Source organism: Sparus aurata, chromosome 12, assembly GCF_900880675.1.
Source record: "Sparus aurata chromosome 12, fSpaAur1.1, whole genome shotgun sequence".
Taxonomy (NCBI): Eukaryota; Metazoa; Chordata; class Actinopteri; order Spariformes; family Sparidae; genus Sparus; species Sparus aurata.
The window spans coordinates 21,473,284-21,489,540 of NC_044198.1; the positions used below are offsets into that span (position 1 = coordinate 21,473,284).

Here is a 16,257-nt window from a genome sequence, read left to right on the forward strand (position 1 = left end):
CACCAAAAGACAAAAAAGTCAACCTCATTGTGGTGCTGAATGAAAAGTAAGGTGTTCACTAAAGCAATAAGGATTCATCCTCTGGGGATCATCAACGTCTGTACCAAAGTTCATTTCTTATAAAATAATAATTCCTTTAAATATGTCTGTGGAAAGTGTATGATTAGAGTCTCTGTCACGGTCTCAAACACAAACATCCTCGCCTGAGATCGTCCCTGGAGGAAACTGACACTAACGAAGCCGGCGGGTGGCTGTTTTCATGTTAAATATTGCATCCGGGGAGAAAAAAAATCTTCAGTTATTTACATAAAGCACATAAAACCGGCTTGTATCATGACCCAATTCAATGTGAATAATGTCAGTGTTGCATTAGAGGATCGGGGAGAAAAGAAAGTGCCAGCGGCTTAAGAAAATAAACAATGAAAATCTACGAGCTTCAGACATTAAAGGAAAACATTCGCTGCAGTTCATGGAAAATCCACTGCATGTGTGTGTCCGAGGCGGCCTTCAACCCCCTTTGTGCAGCCGAGCGCTCGGGCTCATAAATCCGTATATCAAGAGAACAACAACAAGGGGATGTGAATCTCTGAAGCCCCATATGAGAAATGTCAACAGCAGCAGATTGCCGGGCCGCAACTCCTGCAGGAGGCCACACGCCGCTGTGTCACGGAGAGCAGGGTTATTGACTGCGTGAGCACACTGGAAAAACACGTGTGTGCGTAAAACATGTCTGCGGAGGAGGGAAAAGGAGGAGAAGTTCAGTTTGTGACCTTTTCTGAAAATGTCATATCACAAAGTGAATCCTTGAGAGAGAGAGAGAGAGAGAGAGAGCAGACACCTGCAGCATCCCACAGGCTCCGACCAGACATCACAAATTAAGACGGTCGACGCTTTTTATATGCAAAGCAGAATCCTGTCACTCACGCCTCTCCGGGCTTCATCATTTTTAATATCCTCGACATCTTTCCCCTCTTAATGCGTGCCTGGATACCGGCGCGCTGTTCCTCCTGGATTTATGACGCATTAGAAGCAGTGTGGGCCTCTATACATCCAGCTGCTAATGAAAACAATATATCAGAAGCTACAGTTGGAACAGAGAGCTGCTTGTTTTTTTCCCCCGTGCGTCAGATTGATTCGATCAAACTTGCGTATGTTTTAGCTGTGACAGAAGTGGGTGTAGGAGGTGGTGTGCGTGGGTGTGTTGCTGGGTGGAGAAGCAATTTTATGTCATGGAGGTTTTTAATTTATGAGAGCTGGGCGGGGCTCCCTCTTCCTGGGCTCCTTGGAATTGTAAAATGGTGTATCTTTTATTTTAATCGCGATATTTCTCTATGTAACTTAACTTCCTTTTATTCTTTATCAGATTTGATTCCAAGTTTATAACTAGATCATCCCTCATCATCTTTTGAAACATGATAATTATCGTGCATTTTCTGTGTACTGTCACACATTTTCCTTTCGAAATTTGCTTTGTGTGAAATATTTTTTTCCCGTTGTTTAATTTCATTTTCTATTTTATCTAGTGACAATGCTGCGTTTACAATCCGGTTAGGTTCAGGCACAACAAAAACTTGGTTAGGGTTAGGAAAGATCACGTTTTTACTTAAAATAGCTGTTTTTGTAGCGACAAAACACGACCAGAGAAACTACAAAACTACGCTTTATTGACACTGTATTGTCAAAAATAACATCGATGCAATGAAACAACACACTTCACTGGGAATTCAAAATAAATATACGGGACATACGCAGGCTAACAGGCTCTAACAGGAAGTCAAAGATGTGAAATGTCCTGATTTTGCGCGCAAACCAGTTGCTTCTCTTCGGGGGGATACCTTGAAATAGACCTGCAGGAGAAGCTGTGAGCCTGTGAAGGGATTAAAATAGTCCGCTTGGTCTTCCAGACACTCCATAAACACTCTCATGATATGTGCACGGTTCAGCCAACCCTCTGAAATAAACATGATTACAGTAAGCTGCACCGTAACTGCAAGAAGTTATCCATGACGGATGTGACATTTTGAAAAACCAGCTCCATACATGCTGACACTGGAATGTCAGCACCACAGATTAATATGTTTCCTTAATGACTCTACTGGGGCTTCTTTAACCTTAAACACCTCGATGCTTAGAGGGAAGTAATTCTCAGCCGGCCGTATTTACTACCATCCACTAACAAGTGGGAGAGCTGTTTGGGTTATTAACCCCCACCTCCTGCTGGCTTATTTCATTAATTCAGCCATCCATCACTCCATCATCAGCATCAGCTGCTCAGAGTCAGCATGCTTCTAATTACACGTCTGTCTCCACTGTCCAATAGAAATCACTCAGTCATTACTGTTTAGTGAGTCTAACTATAAAGGTTTAGGTAAGAATAACATGTTGTCTTGGTAAAGCACATTCCCGGACTCACTGTTCAACAGTTCGCATTCAGATTTCTTATTAACCAGAGTAATAACGAGTCTGATTTACTCCCTCCCTGCCTCGCCGGCCCGCTCACGTTTACACCGAGATTATCATAATTCAATCACGCGAGTCACTTTGTGTAAATAAGATCCACCTCAGTGACGCGTGACACTCATAAGTCACGGCAGAGGTCACAGAGGTGGCTACCTGAGCCCACCCATCAGCCGAGCGTGTCAAACACACGGTCACGGGATCACAGAGGCGCATTAATAACAGGCGCACTAAATCAAAAAGGGGACGCAATCAGAATTTACACGTGAAGCTCATTACATTTTATCGCGCTCCGGAGAACTGCGATAAACCAAACAAAGCATTTAGAAGAAAAAAAAAAAAAAGTAAATCTGATGAGGCGGTCTTAAATAAGCAGCTTTTTCAGGAGCTTCTCAGTCTCCATCAGCAGATAAAGTTTATTCAGTCATCTTTGAGTTAATGTTTACAAATGCTGATTAATAAACTTCATTACCAACATACAATGCAAGCAATTAAAACTCTGCTGTTACGCTCTACAGAGTGTTTGTAGCCCGGATAATTCACTTACAATAGGGTTGAGTGTGTACTCATCTGAAACTAATAACCAAGTATGATAATGTTCTTTATACAAGTATGAGTATAATTGAAAATGTCTCAATAGCAGTACTCTTGAGGAAGGAAAATCCTCACTGTGCAGCTGACTTAGGTTTATTCATTAAAAACTTGCTCTGTAAATAGTTCTCTAACTCTCGTGATCAGAAATATCCACCTGAAGCTCAATTCTGAGGCTGATCTGAAAAATTGTTACCATAGATATAATAAATAAAGCATCTTCTGATCAACCCAAACCTATTTTGGGCTTAAATGAGCAACTCCAGTTTGAAGCCTCACTCACTCCCAGTACGGATACGAATACAGCAGTGGTGGACAGATGACTGAAAACTAGAACAGTTACATTACTAAAGTATCAAATATCAAATATGACTTATTTAAAGTAAAACTCCTGGTATTAAAATAATACTTAGGAGAGGTGTTAAGTATTCTTCTCAAATGCTAATTAAAGTATTACTAACTTACTTTTTAAAAGTAACCAAGTAGATTAGATTGTGTAATACAGACTTAAATTCCACTGGTACCCTGTAATCAGTTAGTTACACACAATTAATATGTAAGCAAATGTTATTGTTCCATCAAACCCCTCAAATCAGCCTCAAATAACCTTCTATATAGCCTTATTTTTTTCTGATTTTATAGTTTAACTGAAGCTTATTTATTTGCAATGTGCTAAAAAAAAAGAAAAATCATAGTCTGGACGGTATAAGAGGATTTTCCCCAGAACTGTAATGACATAAAACACCACATGAGGGCGCTATCATCTTTACTTAGACTCTCAGGCTCCCCTCTACACTGATTTCACCACTGCATTGTGTCAGCTCACATTCAAAAATGAGGAAACGTCTGCACATCACCTCATTCGACAACCTGAAGCCACACAGAATCTTTGATATTAGACAGGAAGCTCCTCTGCTCTGCAGGTATGTATTATATAGACCCGGGCTTCGCTCTGTAAACGCAGTAAACGCCCGAGGCTGTCCACCTGCTCACGGCATCGTGATCCCGAGGTCCTCCCATGAATGAAAGGGATGGTGGCCTCTGGGGATTAAGTCGGGAAATATTCCCATAATTCAGCAGAGGGTGACTTGCTGTGACCTGAGCAGCTTCTTGAGCCAGGCTGACAGAAACACAGAGGGAGAGGTGAAGTCTGAGCCCGGGGCACAAAAAAGAAAGACAGGAGAGAGAGAGAGAGAGAGAGGATGACAAACTGAACTCAGGCCTGTGTTTATTAGAGCTCGGGGAAAGAGGAGCACACTGTTTCTCCATCAAAAACACAGCAGGGAGTGTTTCCTGTGTTGATTCTTGTTTTATGGGAACTGGATGATTAATCACAGTTGTACCACAGGAACTGACATTTAGCTACAGGTATGAATGCAGCTCTGACAGGTAAAAACAGATGAGTCTGTTGCCAGTTTTGTTTCAAATCATAATTTGCTGAAGGCTGCTCGCTGCGGTGAGGCTTAAAAAAAAAAAGAGATCCCCCCCCACCCCGGTGCCCGAAGCTATGTTATACGGCACAGCTGTCCTCAGATCATACCTGACATTCTTGGGAGGATTCGACAGCATCAGATAAAAAAACCGCACGCTAATCCTGAGCGGCAGGATGTTCTGATATGTATTCCAGATACATGGACTGAGAGGAATCCGGCTTTCATTCTGTGAGTGCTTCCTGTGCAAAGGAGATACTCGTAAAAAGTTTTTCCTGTGATCAGCTGTTTTAGAAGAGTTGGCGTCAAATATGGCAACACAGAAAATGTCATAATGTAATCTTTAAACAGAGTGTAAACATGTCCTGCACAGACAATCCTAAAGAATACCAGCCCGGTCGCCAGGATATAATGTAAGCACTTTACATTTCTGCAAACAACAGATACGTCGAAGGTGGAGACCTGTAGTAAACTTAGCAGTTCACGTTCATAGTATATGCTCATTAGCCACCTTTGACATCAGGAGGTGGAGAGGGTGGTGGTGGTGTTACAAGCCAAATAGGTTGCCAAACAGCGGACAGAAGTTTGAGTCACACCACTGTGACACTCCAGCCGGTTTTGTTGGGACAACAGGAGACCTGGGGACATTTCCAGCTGTTTTTGCGGTTACAAAACCCGATGATTTTTAGGGTGTCCTGTGGTCAGTTCAAGACGCTATTGTGGAGACAAAACCAGGTGTTTTTAAAGGACACCTGGGGACATTTCCAGCTGTTTCTGTGGTGACAAAACCGACTATTTTTCAGGGGATGTCGGTCGATCTCCAGCCGTGATTGTGGTGACCAAAACAGGTATTTTAAGCCAAATCGTGAGATTTTCCCAACCCTTTACCAAGTGGTTACCAGAGCGTGAGCACAGCGTTGTGACAAGAGAGAAACAGAGAATTCCGCCTAAATAAACGTAAGATTGCAACACAAAGAAACAGTTTGTACTTTTCCTTGGTGTTGCAGGAACGTGCTTAGATAACATTAAGCTGAACACACATGTTTCAAGGCCGGAAAACAAAAAATTACGAAAGCAGTCCTCATGTTTGTTGTCATTCCTGTTGCCTTCAGCTCGGGCCCATGTGTGCTCTCACATGCCGTAACGTGTCAGCGTGATGGAAGGCGACGTCACTGGTGCTCCGAGTCACGGTTTGGGGCGAGTAAAAAAAACAAAAAAACAAAAGCCCCATTGTGTTCGTACCTGCGCGTGTCTCTGTCAGACATAACCACGATTCCAGTCTAAATACTTCTCGCCATGTGGTCAAAATCTGCCTCGGTAACACTTTCTGTAGGTTTAACGCACATCATCCAGATGTGAGTGTGCACAGCTGGAAGAGACAAAGGCGAGAGCGACAACGAGAGAGAGGAACAGAAAAAGCATCCAAGTGTGCACAGGTGAATAAAAAGCCGCAGAGATGTTCTTTGAACTGTTTTGCACAAGCGAAAGTTTCCATACAAGCTAAAAATACAGAGTTATCTGTTTATCTCAGAGTCTCCTCCCCGTACAGATGTCCTGATGCCGCGAGTCGAGCCCCCGGCAGTCACCCGCCTGCTGACTCGTGTTCGAACCTCACCACAACTCTCGCAAGACAACGGACATCTCTGTACAACTCTGACTTCCACCTCCCCCGCCACCGCCACCATCACTTCCCGCCTGTGCGTCTGCCAGCGACTGTCCGTGTGTTGTGTTCAAACTGCAGAGCCCCATTTAGCCCAGTGGAATATATGTGTTGTGTTTTCCTTTCATTTTCTCTCCCCGCTTCTCTTAGACCCCTTTCTTTGCTGCCTCATAACAAGCCATGTTCTTGTTTTCCAGCCGTTTTCAGGGCGTAGTGGATGTTGCAGAAAGAGGAATGAGGAAAACAGATCAGTAATATTAGTGGCACTCGCTGAAACTCTCCTCTGAGCCCTGATGGGGTTTTTTTTACAACCCACCAGGGCCTTGTAGTGAACATGCGGGGAGTCATATTATAATTCACGCATTGGTCTGCGTGAGTAATTTCAGGCCATCTGGGATAGTCATAACAAAGTCAGCCTTTGATAGTTTTGAGGAAGAAAGTTTACAATCGACGTTGTGGCCGGTGGCGTGAAGCATGAGCCCATGATTGTAAACCAGATAAATCCAACTGGGTCATAGGCCGTGACCTTCAAGAATTATATACTGAAATTACACAATAATAGAGAAGAGCAGCAGCCGAGTGAAATAATGTGACAATTGTGAAAATGTGCTTACTTGAGAACATCAATACGCCAGCTTAGCTACGTTAGCATATATGATCGAAACAATTTAACACCCATCAAGAAAACTTGCTGTTTTTAGACTTAAGGATTTGTACAGATGAAAGAATAATGATAATATGGAAATGTTTATATATATATATAAGTGCTGTATTGTGTTACTTTTGGACGGAGCCACGCTAGATGTGTCCAGTCGTTTTAGGCTACTAAGCTAACCCTCTACGTGCAGCTTCATATTTAGTCTTCAAACATGAGAGTAGTCTTTATCTAACTCTGAGTAAGAGAGCAAATAAGTGTTAATTTCCCCCCAAAATGTCAAACTATTTATTTTAAGTGAGTTCAAGTTACTTTTGAAAGAAGAAATAAAAAACAGTAACATTTTTATGCAATAACACAGGAGTTTTGCTGTTGAGTAGCTTACAGTTAGCTTACGTTAGCAAACATTAGCAGGATATTCCTGAATTACTGCCATTACTGAGTCAGATTGATGATCTCTCTACTTGTTCTACTGTATAGAATATACTTTAGACCTTGTGAATGTCCTTTAGTAATAATCAGCTACACACCAGAAGGTTCTGAATGTTCCCTGTAAGCTGTCAAATAACGTTGTTTCGCTCACCTTACCCTTTAAAGAACTCCACATCATGACTGTTTAGGTACATTCTGGGGGTGTTACCACTCCTTTACACTAAAGAGGGTGTTCTCAAACATTTTCTGGCTGAGTAGCCTCATCTCATAATTGTAACTTGTGGCCTCAGTGGTTTGATGCTTTCCAGCCTAATAAATGCACAAAACCAGCCCAAATTGATTGAAAAAACAAAAAACACCCATAAATGAGCTCTACTAAATCAGAAACAACAACAATATTGTGGTTCATCTAATTTTTCCAATGACATAATGACTACGTAACAATTCAAGTGGTCACAGGTGTCCTGACAACAACCACAAGCCCTTTTCCATTTCTGCCATCTGCCTTAAAAAATAAGACAGAATAAAGGGACAATAAAAGGACCTTGATAGTAGCTAAAAGTCCAGTGGCCTGTATTGCTTGAATGAAAATCTTGTAGGCTATAAGAAGGTAAATACAACACTATTAGAGCATAGTCCAATTTTTTCACCCCACATTTAAGTTCCTTTTTTTCTAAATAAAACAAGTCTAAATCTTATTATGATGTACAGGCTAACATTTAAAAGCATTTTATTTAAAAAAACAAAGAAGACCATTACATGCCAGCTGGATAAGGACAAAATGGTGAAAATGTTACATGTACAATAATGAAAGCCTCATCAGTCACTGATGACCTTTGTTTCCAAAAACAAAGTTATGAAGGTGAAGTCATTAATTATTTTGGCATCCCACTGGTTACCGCCCCTGAATCTTGAACCTGAACACACCACAAACATTTTAGGATACAACCTAGTAAGAAAACATTTGTCCTCATTTAATTCCAAATATATCATCATACCTCATATATCTATTAGGAACATATAAAAGGGTAAACATCCAATGATGTCTTTTATTTATCACACTGTAACTGCACTATGTAATCACACAATTTGTAAAAAAAAAAAAATAATATACTGTAGCTATCGTGAATATTGCATAGCTGCTGGCAAAATGTGAAGATGCATTGTGTGAAATTTGAATGACAGTAACTGTATTAAATACCGGTACTGTACATCATTCCTTTGTTCTTGAAGTCTTACAGTACGGAAACAATGATATGAGCAACATAACGAGGTTGAAACGGCGCCCTCATGGAAATTCCACCGCATTCACCATCACAAGTGCAACAAAAGACACAACAAGCCTCCATATCCCACACAGATAGTCATCAGACAGACAGATAGACATCCTTAAAGGTAAGTGAGGTAGAAAATGGCAGCTCAGAACAGCACCTGGTGCATTATGGAAATTCTGACTGCCACTTCAGGTTGAGAAAACGTAGTCGCTAGATTTGAAATGTCCTCCTTCAGAGTTTTTAGAGTTTTTACAAAAACAGTCTAATCCCATGAGGGGGGAAAAAAAGTTTGTAGCGGTCTGACTGGAAAAATGAAAATCTGTCAGAACACCACATAACAAACACACTGTTACGCAACGTTGTGTCTTAACAATAACATCGTATTTCACAGAGTGTGACAGCGTAGTCTGTAACACCTGGAAAAGGGAGAACTGAAAACTGAGGCGGCACACTGAATCAGTGAAGCATGTGACTGATTTTTTTTTTTTGAGTGTACTGCTTTCTACAAGTCTTACTATAAAATAGAACTGCACTGATGCCATCTAGAAACATTGTTCCTGAGAAATGTTGACTAGAATGTATGTCAACAGTGATGCTATCTGTCCGACATGTCACCAATCGTATTCAACTTTGAACTATTTGTACTGTGATAAATCTGTAATGTTGGGTGTGGGCCAGCAACAGTTCTGCCAACAGCATTCAAATGCCACGCTAAAAATAAAAGACAAGTACGGGTATTGTGGGTAGTCTTCATCTGAAGTGCATGGAAATAACAAAAAGGAGAGAAGCGAGGATGCAAAGTTTTGTTTTTCTGAAACTTCCCCTTTCCTCTAAATACCAGGCAAATTAGCTTTTCTGGGTCCAAACAGCTTGTATCCAGCCAGAAATTCACAAGCACAACTGAGTATTTGAACACGTTAAAGACTGAGAACTCAAAGCAGCCGATCTGTCCTATCAGCTATGTGTCTGTCTCGTTATATCTGAGCAAAAGACTCCCAAATTCACAGCTGATTACTCCGCTGCAGATCTGGATAATTAGACACCCAGGAAGTCGAACTTCGTCGGCCTCATGCGCCGCTGAGCAACGTTCGCAGGAATGAGCTGGCTTCTGCCTCTCGTATCCAGATTTCCAGATTAGATCCATGAACTGAAAAGGTGCACGAAATGATCTCTGCAGGGAACTGTTGCTCTGCTCATCTGATGTGGAGGCTGCTCGATAAACAGCCGGGTCATTAGCATCTAAAAACAGAAACACCATCTTTCAACCTGAACTTTTAATCTGTCAAATCCGGCCAACTGCCTGAATTACTTACTTAAAGGGACCGTGTGTAACGATTTAAGTAATTTATTAACTCAAATCAACGTTCATAAGTAAGTCCTCATTGGTGTACAATTACCTCTGCCAACAATCTGACTTATCCCCCTGAGCAAGAATTACCTATCTGAATATACATAGCACTGGCAAGTTCTGTGGAGGCCGCCATGTCTTTCCGGTTTAAAAAAAACTACAGACTGCCGAGAGGGACACAAAGCACTATGTGGTACTACGTAGTAAGGCTAAACGCGTTTTAGCTCAGAGCTAGCTTGACTGCAGAACTGGGAGGGAGCTCAGCGAGTTTTATATTTTTATAGCCTTAATAACTAACTGCATCTTTACCTCATTACTTGAATCAGTAGAAATACTCGGCGCTGTTGGGAAAGTGTCCTTATTTGGAAAATGAGTTTATTGTCCGTCAGGGCCACTGTAGCTTCTGGAACGTCTCCAACGTCTTTAGAACGGGAAGGGTGAGCAAAGGAGTGTTGCAATGTAGAACCTCACAGCTAGATGGCGCTAAAAACTTGATATATTACACACAGTCCCTTTAAATTTTGCCTCTATGTAGGCGGTCTTCATTTGACCTTTTACTGACAAATGTTACAATGAACTTGCAGCATTATCTGCGCGGTCACATTGTTTAGTTTTTTTGTTGAGTTTGTGTCCGACGGGAGCCGCAAATCAAGTGAAAAGACGCATTGGAGCTGTGAGAGAAAACTCTGGTGGATGCACACGAGGGAGGACATAAAGATAAATAAAATCCAAGTTGGTTGCTGCACACATCCTGTGTTGTCTACAGGGGTTTTTACTGTTATTGGATCAACTGGTGCTACTGTATCTTTTACCAGCTGTCTCTGTTTCCCCAGCGGGCATGTGTGTTTTAAACATCTATTCCATAGACGCATATTCCTGGCGTCGCTCCGCCTGGGAAAATACCCCTTCTATTCCTTTGTGTTGCATGCGGACGTGTTTCCATACAGCCGCCTGGCGTCTGCGCATGTGTTCGCCTTTGGGTTTTATGTGTCGGCGTACTGTATGCGCGTGTGGTCAGTGGTTTGAGGCCTGTTCTTCTGAAATCCGCTCCGTAGGAAAAGTCTGACATTTTAGGAAACCCCGGTCACTCGCCTTGTTGCGGAGAGTCGCAGGAAATGATTGACACCGCGCTCTTTGAAAAGAAATTCCACGGTTTTGATTACGACAATCTTAATTTAACCTCTGGTCAATCTGTCAGCGTGAGCAAAGGGCTCCTCGTAGTTGCGTAAAAACAAAGTGTGAGTGAGAGTAAACAGCAGGGAAACAAATGGTTATCATAGACGACAGGAAATGGCAAGATTCCTCTCTCAGTGATTTGCAGCAGACAGGACTGATCAAAACCTCATGCTTCTGTCCCTCTTCTGCTCCAGTCAACGCTGCTATCATCGCGTTTTTCCCTGGTAAAGATAAGAAGTCCTTCAACTGTTCTGATCTTATCCTACCTGGAATGACCTCGAAGAGAAATTTCCCTCCATCGTCGCCGCTGGTCGGATGCTCTGAAACTTTGTTTCCAGGTAAGAAAATGGTTCCCTGTGGAGAGACAAAGACAGACTCATCAGAAGAGTAGAGAGAATCGTTCAATCTTTTTTTTTTTTTTTTTTTTTTTGCAGTCCTCTTGCAACAGCAGCGCTCAGCACAACAAAAGCTCTTAATATGTTGCCGGGCCGAGGAGGTGGCGCGCAGGTCTCCGCGGACGGGTTGCGGATGATGGAGCTGAGCTGTTATGAAATGTGGCACGGTAGCAGCATTATCGAGGATCACCATCACTCTGTCTACAATGATACATCATCTGTGTGACACCAAAGGCCGGGAGAGAGAAAACAGGAGCATCAGCATCAGCTTTTTTTCCCCCAGAGTCACCCTCTCAACAACCTTACTGTCGGCTAGAAAAGGTTATGGGGCAGATCTGTGCATCATGAGAGACCGACGCATCGTCATCAACATCATCATTACCTTTATGTAAACGGGGAAGGTCACTGAGAGATGCCCTGATAACAGACATATAAAAGGTACTTGAGACGACTAGATCAGTACGTACCTTACCTCAGTACAACCTTTTCACGGAACTGAGATCAGGATTTCTAGCTCAAAATTGGGATTGTTACATTTGTATTTTGCTTTGGATAGCATCCATGCTGCTAGCGTCTGTCTTTGCAACACCGGTGCCGACAGTAGTGACGCGGGGAAACACTTGGAAAAAAAGTCTAATTCTGCTTTAGAGGTGTACACACCTCTAAAGCAGAATTAGACTTTAGAAGTTTTGCATAAAGCACTGCAAACTTAACACAAATCATTGACAGAATGTAAAGGAAATACTTGTTTTGACATGATGATGTCTGTGTATTGTGCTGCAGAGATATACACTGAAGTTAGCGTGCTAACAAGCTATCCCCAAAGCTCCCGTGTTAGCAGTGTAAGCACCACTGACTCCCCCTGTACTCCGAGCTCCCAGGCTGGACTGCTAGCTGCAATGCTAACTGAGCTAACCAGCTAGCAGCAGCTACAGTTAGCAGCAGCAGTTAGTGGTTATTCTGGTGACAATTCTTCCATGTTGCACTTTTTAGTGAAATAAGAAAAGCTAGACTTCTATTTGTGTTGGAGTGAAAGTATGTTATGTTGTGGTATTGCTGTTTTCTAAAGGCACATTTAATCATTAACAAAGTGACGAAAAGGAGCAATAATTAATTAATTGTTTTAAGCAAAGACGCCAAAAAACAACCGATTACAAGTGTTGGAATGTAACTTCATACTTTAAGTTGTGTGTTGTGTTACATAATTTAAGGGCCAAAAGATAAATTGATTAGTTGTGGAAATAATTGTTTGATTGATCGATCAATAAACTAATCCTTAGCTGCAGTCCTACTGACGTAAAGGGTCTCAGCATGCATTTTAAATTGGTTCCACCGCACAATCAGCAATCTGGCACCCTTTGTGAGTAGATGACCAGGTACTTGCACGTGTTAATCTCATGAAAATGACAAAGTCATTACTGACTTCACTTAGTTCCCCCCTAATTAGGGTGACTATAAAACAGGATTCCAACATGACCATCTGCACTTTTTTCACTTGATTAACAACCGGGACATCGGTGCCACGGCGCAGCATCTGACAGCCATTAGGAGTGCCCTCTATCTGGGTTAATGTTAACGCAGACAAGATGTGCATCGGTGACAGCGTCGGTATTAAGGACCCGCGCACATTAACAGGATCTGAGGGGACTCGGGTTCCTTCCTGCTGAGAGAGAGGGTCTTTAATGAGCCATAACTGTGACAACCAGGAAGTGGAAACCCTACCTGAGGCCCCCAGATGAAGTTCTTTAAAGGGGGTTATAAAGACAGACGTGCTCCAAAGTAGAGAAATGAAGGGGAAGAGAAAGAGCTCGTTTGATGTGGCTGTCAGCGAGAGAATCTGCTCAGCTTCGATATCTGGGGATTAAAAAGCGTCTTTGAAAAGTTTTTTTTTTTTTTTTGCGGCGAACACAGATCTTTTTGTCATGCACATTGTACTAATTCCGGGGAAACAGGAGATGACTTGAATGAACGGTGTGTGGGTGAGACATCCTTCATGTATTTGAGCCTTCTGGATTGTGTATATTGTTAAAAAAAAGAAGAAGAAGAAGAAGAAAAGGATCTGTGTAGTCCCTCCGTACTGTAAAAAAACCACAACACCACTGATTCCTCTCCTGCATTTCTAAAGCCACAGCCGCACTTTCCATACCGACATCCTCCCTGGTGGGCTGTTGTTTGCTGCAGACAAACCCAACCACAGACAGAGTAATATTTACCGAGCAAAGAGTACGACGGTAGCCCGGCCCAACCCAACGGGGCAAGAAATAAATAATTAAAACCCCATCCTATTTTGGGGTGTTTTCTGCTATTTTATATTGTCGTTAACTAGGATGAGGTCATTTTTTGGAAGCGGCGTAATGACACAAACCCAATTATCTTCTGTTCTCAAACCAAAAATCTGCACACACACACACACTCTGAGAAATCTGTTTGAGAAGAAGCGACAGCAGGAGGCTCTGGCTTTTAAGCAGCAGCTCAGCCTGTCGGGGGGCCGTTTCTGAGGATGTGTCCAACACTGCGCTCCGCATGCAATCAAACTTTTTTTTTTTCCCTCTCAGACTGCAGGCGAATGGCAGAATACTGAGTGTGACTCCGGGTCTGTTCCTTTAATGGCATCGACACAAGTTCGGCCCGACCGGCCGGCGCACGCTGCAGCAATTAAATCCACATGTGACCTTCTTTTTGGTCGTAAAACGAACCTTTTTACCTCTGTGAAGTTTGTGTTTGAGTACATTTAGGGGGAGTGTGCCTGAGTGTTCCCTGCAGGTTTGGATGTTTCATTAATCCGATAAGCTTTCTCAATAAAATGGCAGAAAGACACTGTGGGACCAGTTTGTGCACCGTGGCATCTGATCAGTTATCCATTGTTGATGTCTACATGTTGTTTAAATTAATTAATACCATTGAAAAGGTGTATTCTACATGATAAAGAAGATAGGGATAAAAAAAGATTGCAGTTAGACTTTTGAAAGTTAAAGTTGATTTGGAAAGCTTTGGGATCTGCATTTACATTCACACATGTCACAGGCTATAGACGATATTGGCAGCCAATGACCACTGTTCGAGACTGCGTTTCAGCATTTGTAAGAGACACACAAATGCGTATTTCTGACGAGGGCGCCCAGGGACTTTCTACGTTTGTAACCGTGAGACCACTGGATCACTTTAAGGAGACCTCGGGACACTTTCCAGCCATGTTTGTGGCGATAAAAGAAGGATTTCTTGACGAGATGTTGAACCAAAACAGTGACTCTAAATCAGAACAAAATGCAGAGTCGCGCGATCATTTCTCGAGGGCTCATCACAACCTGTGACACCTTTGCCGTGTAAGTACTCATGTGATCTATCGGTACCATAAAAATGGTGATGATAGCTGCTTTAAGAACAAAGGCTGTGTGGTTTTAGCGTGAGCAAAATGTGTTCAAGGCTGGCAAAACGTCACTCGAGTGGGGAAGTTTGAGTCAAGAAGATGCGTTTGTTAATTAATGATGAAAACAGGACGTGTGACAAGATGATAAAAAGCAGTGCCAATATATTGTGGGGCAGAAATTGATTGCCAGCAGACAAATGCTCACATTGAAGTCAATTAAGCAGAAGTTATCGCTGTAACAGGTCATTCAGGTGCTCGTTAAACCTTGGCTGGTTGAGCCGTTGTCCTTTTATCCAATAATTGCTGCTCTCCGGCTTCGGTGACCTCTCAGCTGCAGGAAGTCGAACTCAGCGTGCGGCCTGGAGACGACACATATGTACGTTTGGCTTGCGTGGACTAAGTGTGAAAGTGCAACTCGCAACTCCGTTTCTGCCTGTGTGCCTGCTACAGGACCTGTCTGTTCGAGTGGGCAAAGAGTTACTAACGGGCGTTCTGCTCCGATCGCTCCGCTGAGTCCATCAATCCAATAAACGTCATCATTATTGCGCAGTTATAAAACAGGTAGCTCTGGTCTTTAGCTCCGAGTGGCTGAGCCTCGTTCGGAAAAAACGACAGTAAATCCACAGCTGCGGCGGCGTCACATTCGCTGAAATATTAATATGCCAGTCAGGCGCAATGGGGAGGAAAAAAACAGAGGACTTCTCCATTAAGTTTTATTTACTCGGTGGATTAAGTGTGGATGAATGATGAGAGAAGTTAGACGTGATAAAACAGGAGAAGATAGGGCTGAAATTAAAAAGGGGGGGGGGGGGGATTAAAAAACTTTGTGAAGTGTTTGTTAAAGACAGTGAGAGGAAGAAGTGCTGCTTCATTACCTGATATGATCATCTGAGTGCAGGCTGACTTTATGAAAATCACAGAACCACAAACACAATGGACTTTCTCACATATAATTGTGTGATGTGCAACAAAATCTGGGACAGCGAGCCGGAGAAGCAGACAACAACAAGGACAAGAGCGGTTTAAGGCGCGTTTCTTTGACACGCACGTACGTTATCCATCAAAAACTACAAGACGGAAAGAAAAAAAAAAAGCAAGAAAAACCTACAGTGACTTCTGTGCAAGCAGCTGGAACACACACGGCGTCCTGTCACTTCTCTTGCAGGAGTACGTGTCACTGCTGCTGCCAGCCGGAGACCTTTTATCTTCATCCAAGAGCTCCCATATATAAGGTTTCATAGAATATCTCCTGCCTGAACAGAGGCTGCTTCTTTCTAACAGTGGGAGGCTTCTCATTTATGAAATGTAAGGGAAGGGAATATAAAATGCCACAGCAATTACTGTGAAAACTCGTGAAAATGAAAAAGACGAAGATTGAAGGGTACAAAGTCCTCGGCGGAAACATAAAACCTTAATGTTTTGGGTCGCGAATGCTAATAAGTTGTGGTTTCTACTACAGACACGTGCACTAG

General features: G+C 42.6%; 1 protein-coding gene across 2 annotated transcripts in view; it reads right to left on the reverse strand.

Annotated features, from left to right (window-relative positions):
- arhgap24 (Rho GTPase activating protein 24) overlaps nucleotides 1-16,257 on the reverse strand; it is a 74,127-nt gene that overhangs the window by 37,651 nt on the left and 20,219 nt on the right. For both annotated transcript variants that reach the window (XM_030436118.1, XM_030436117.1), the window contains exon 3: nucleotides 11,290-11,377. In XM_030436118.1, the coding sequence (XP_030291978.1) occupies nucleotides 11,290-11,377 (88 nt within the window). The remainder of the gene's footprint in view (nucleotides 1-11,289; nucleotides 11,378-16,257) is intronic.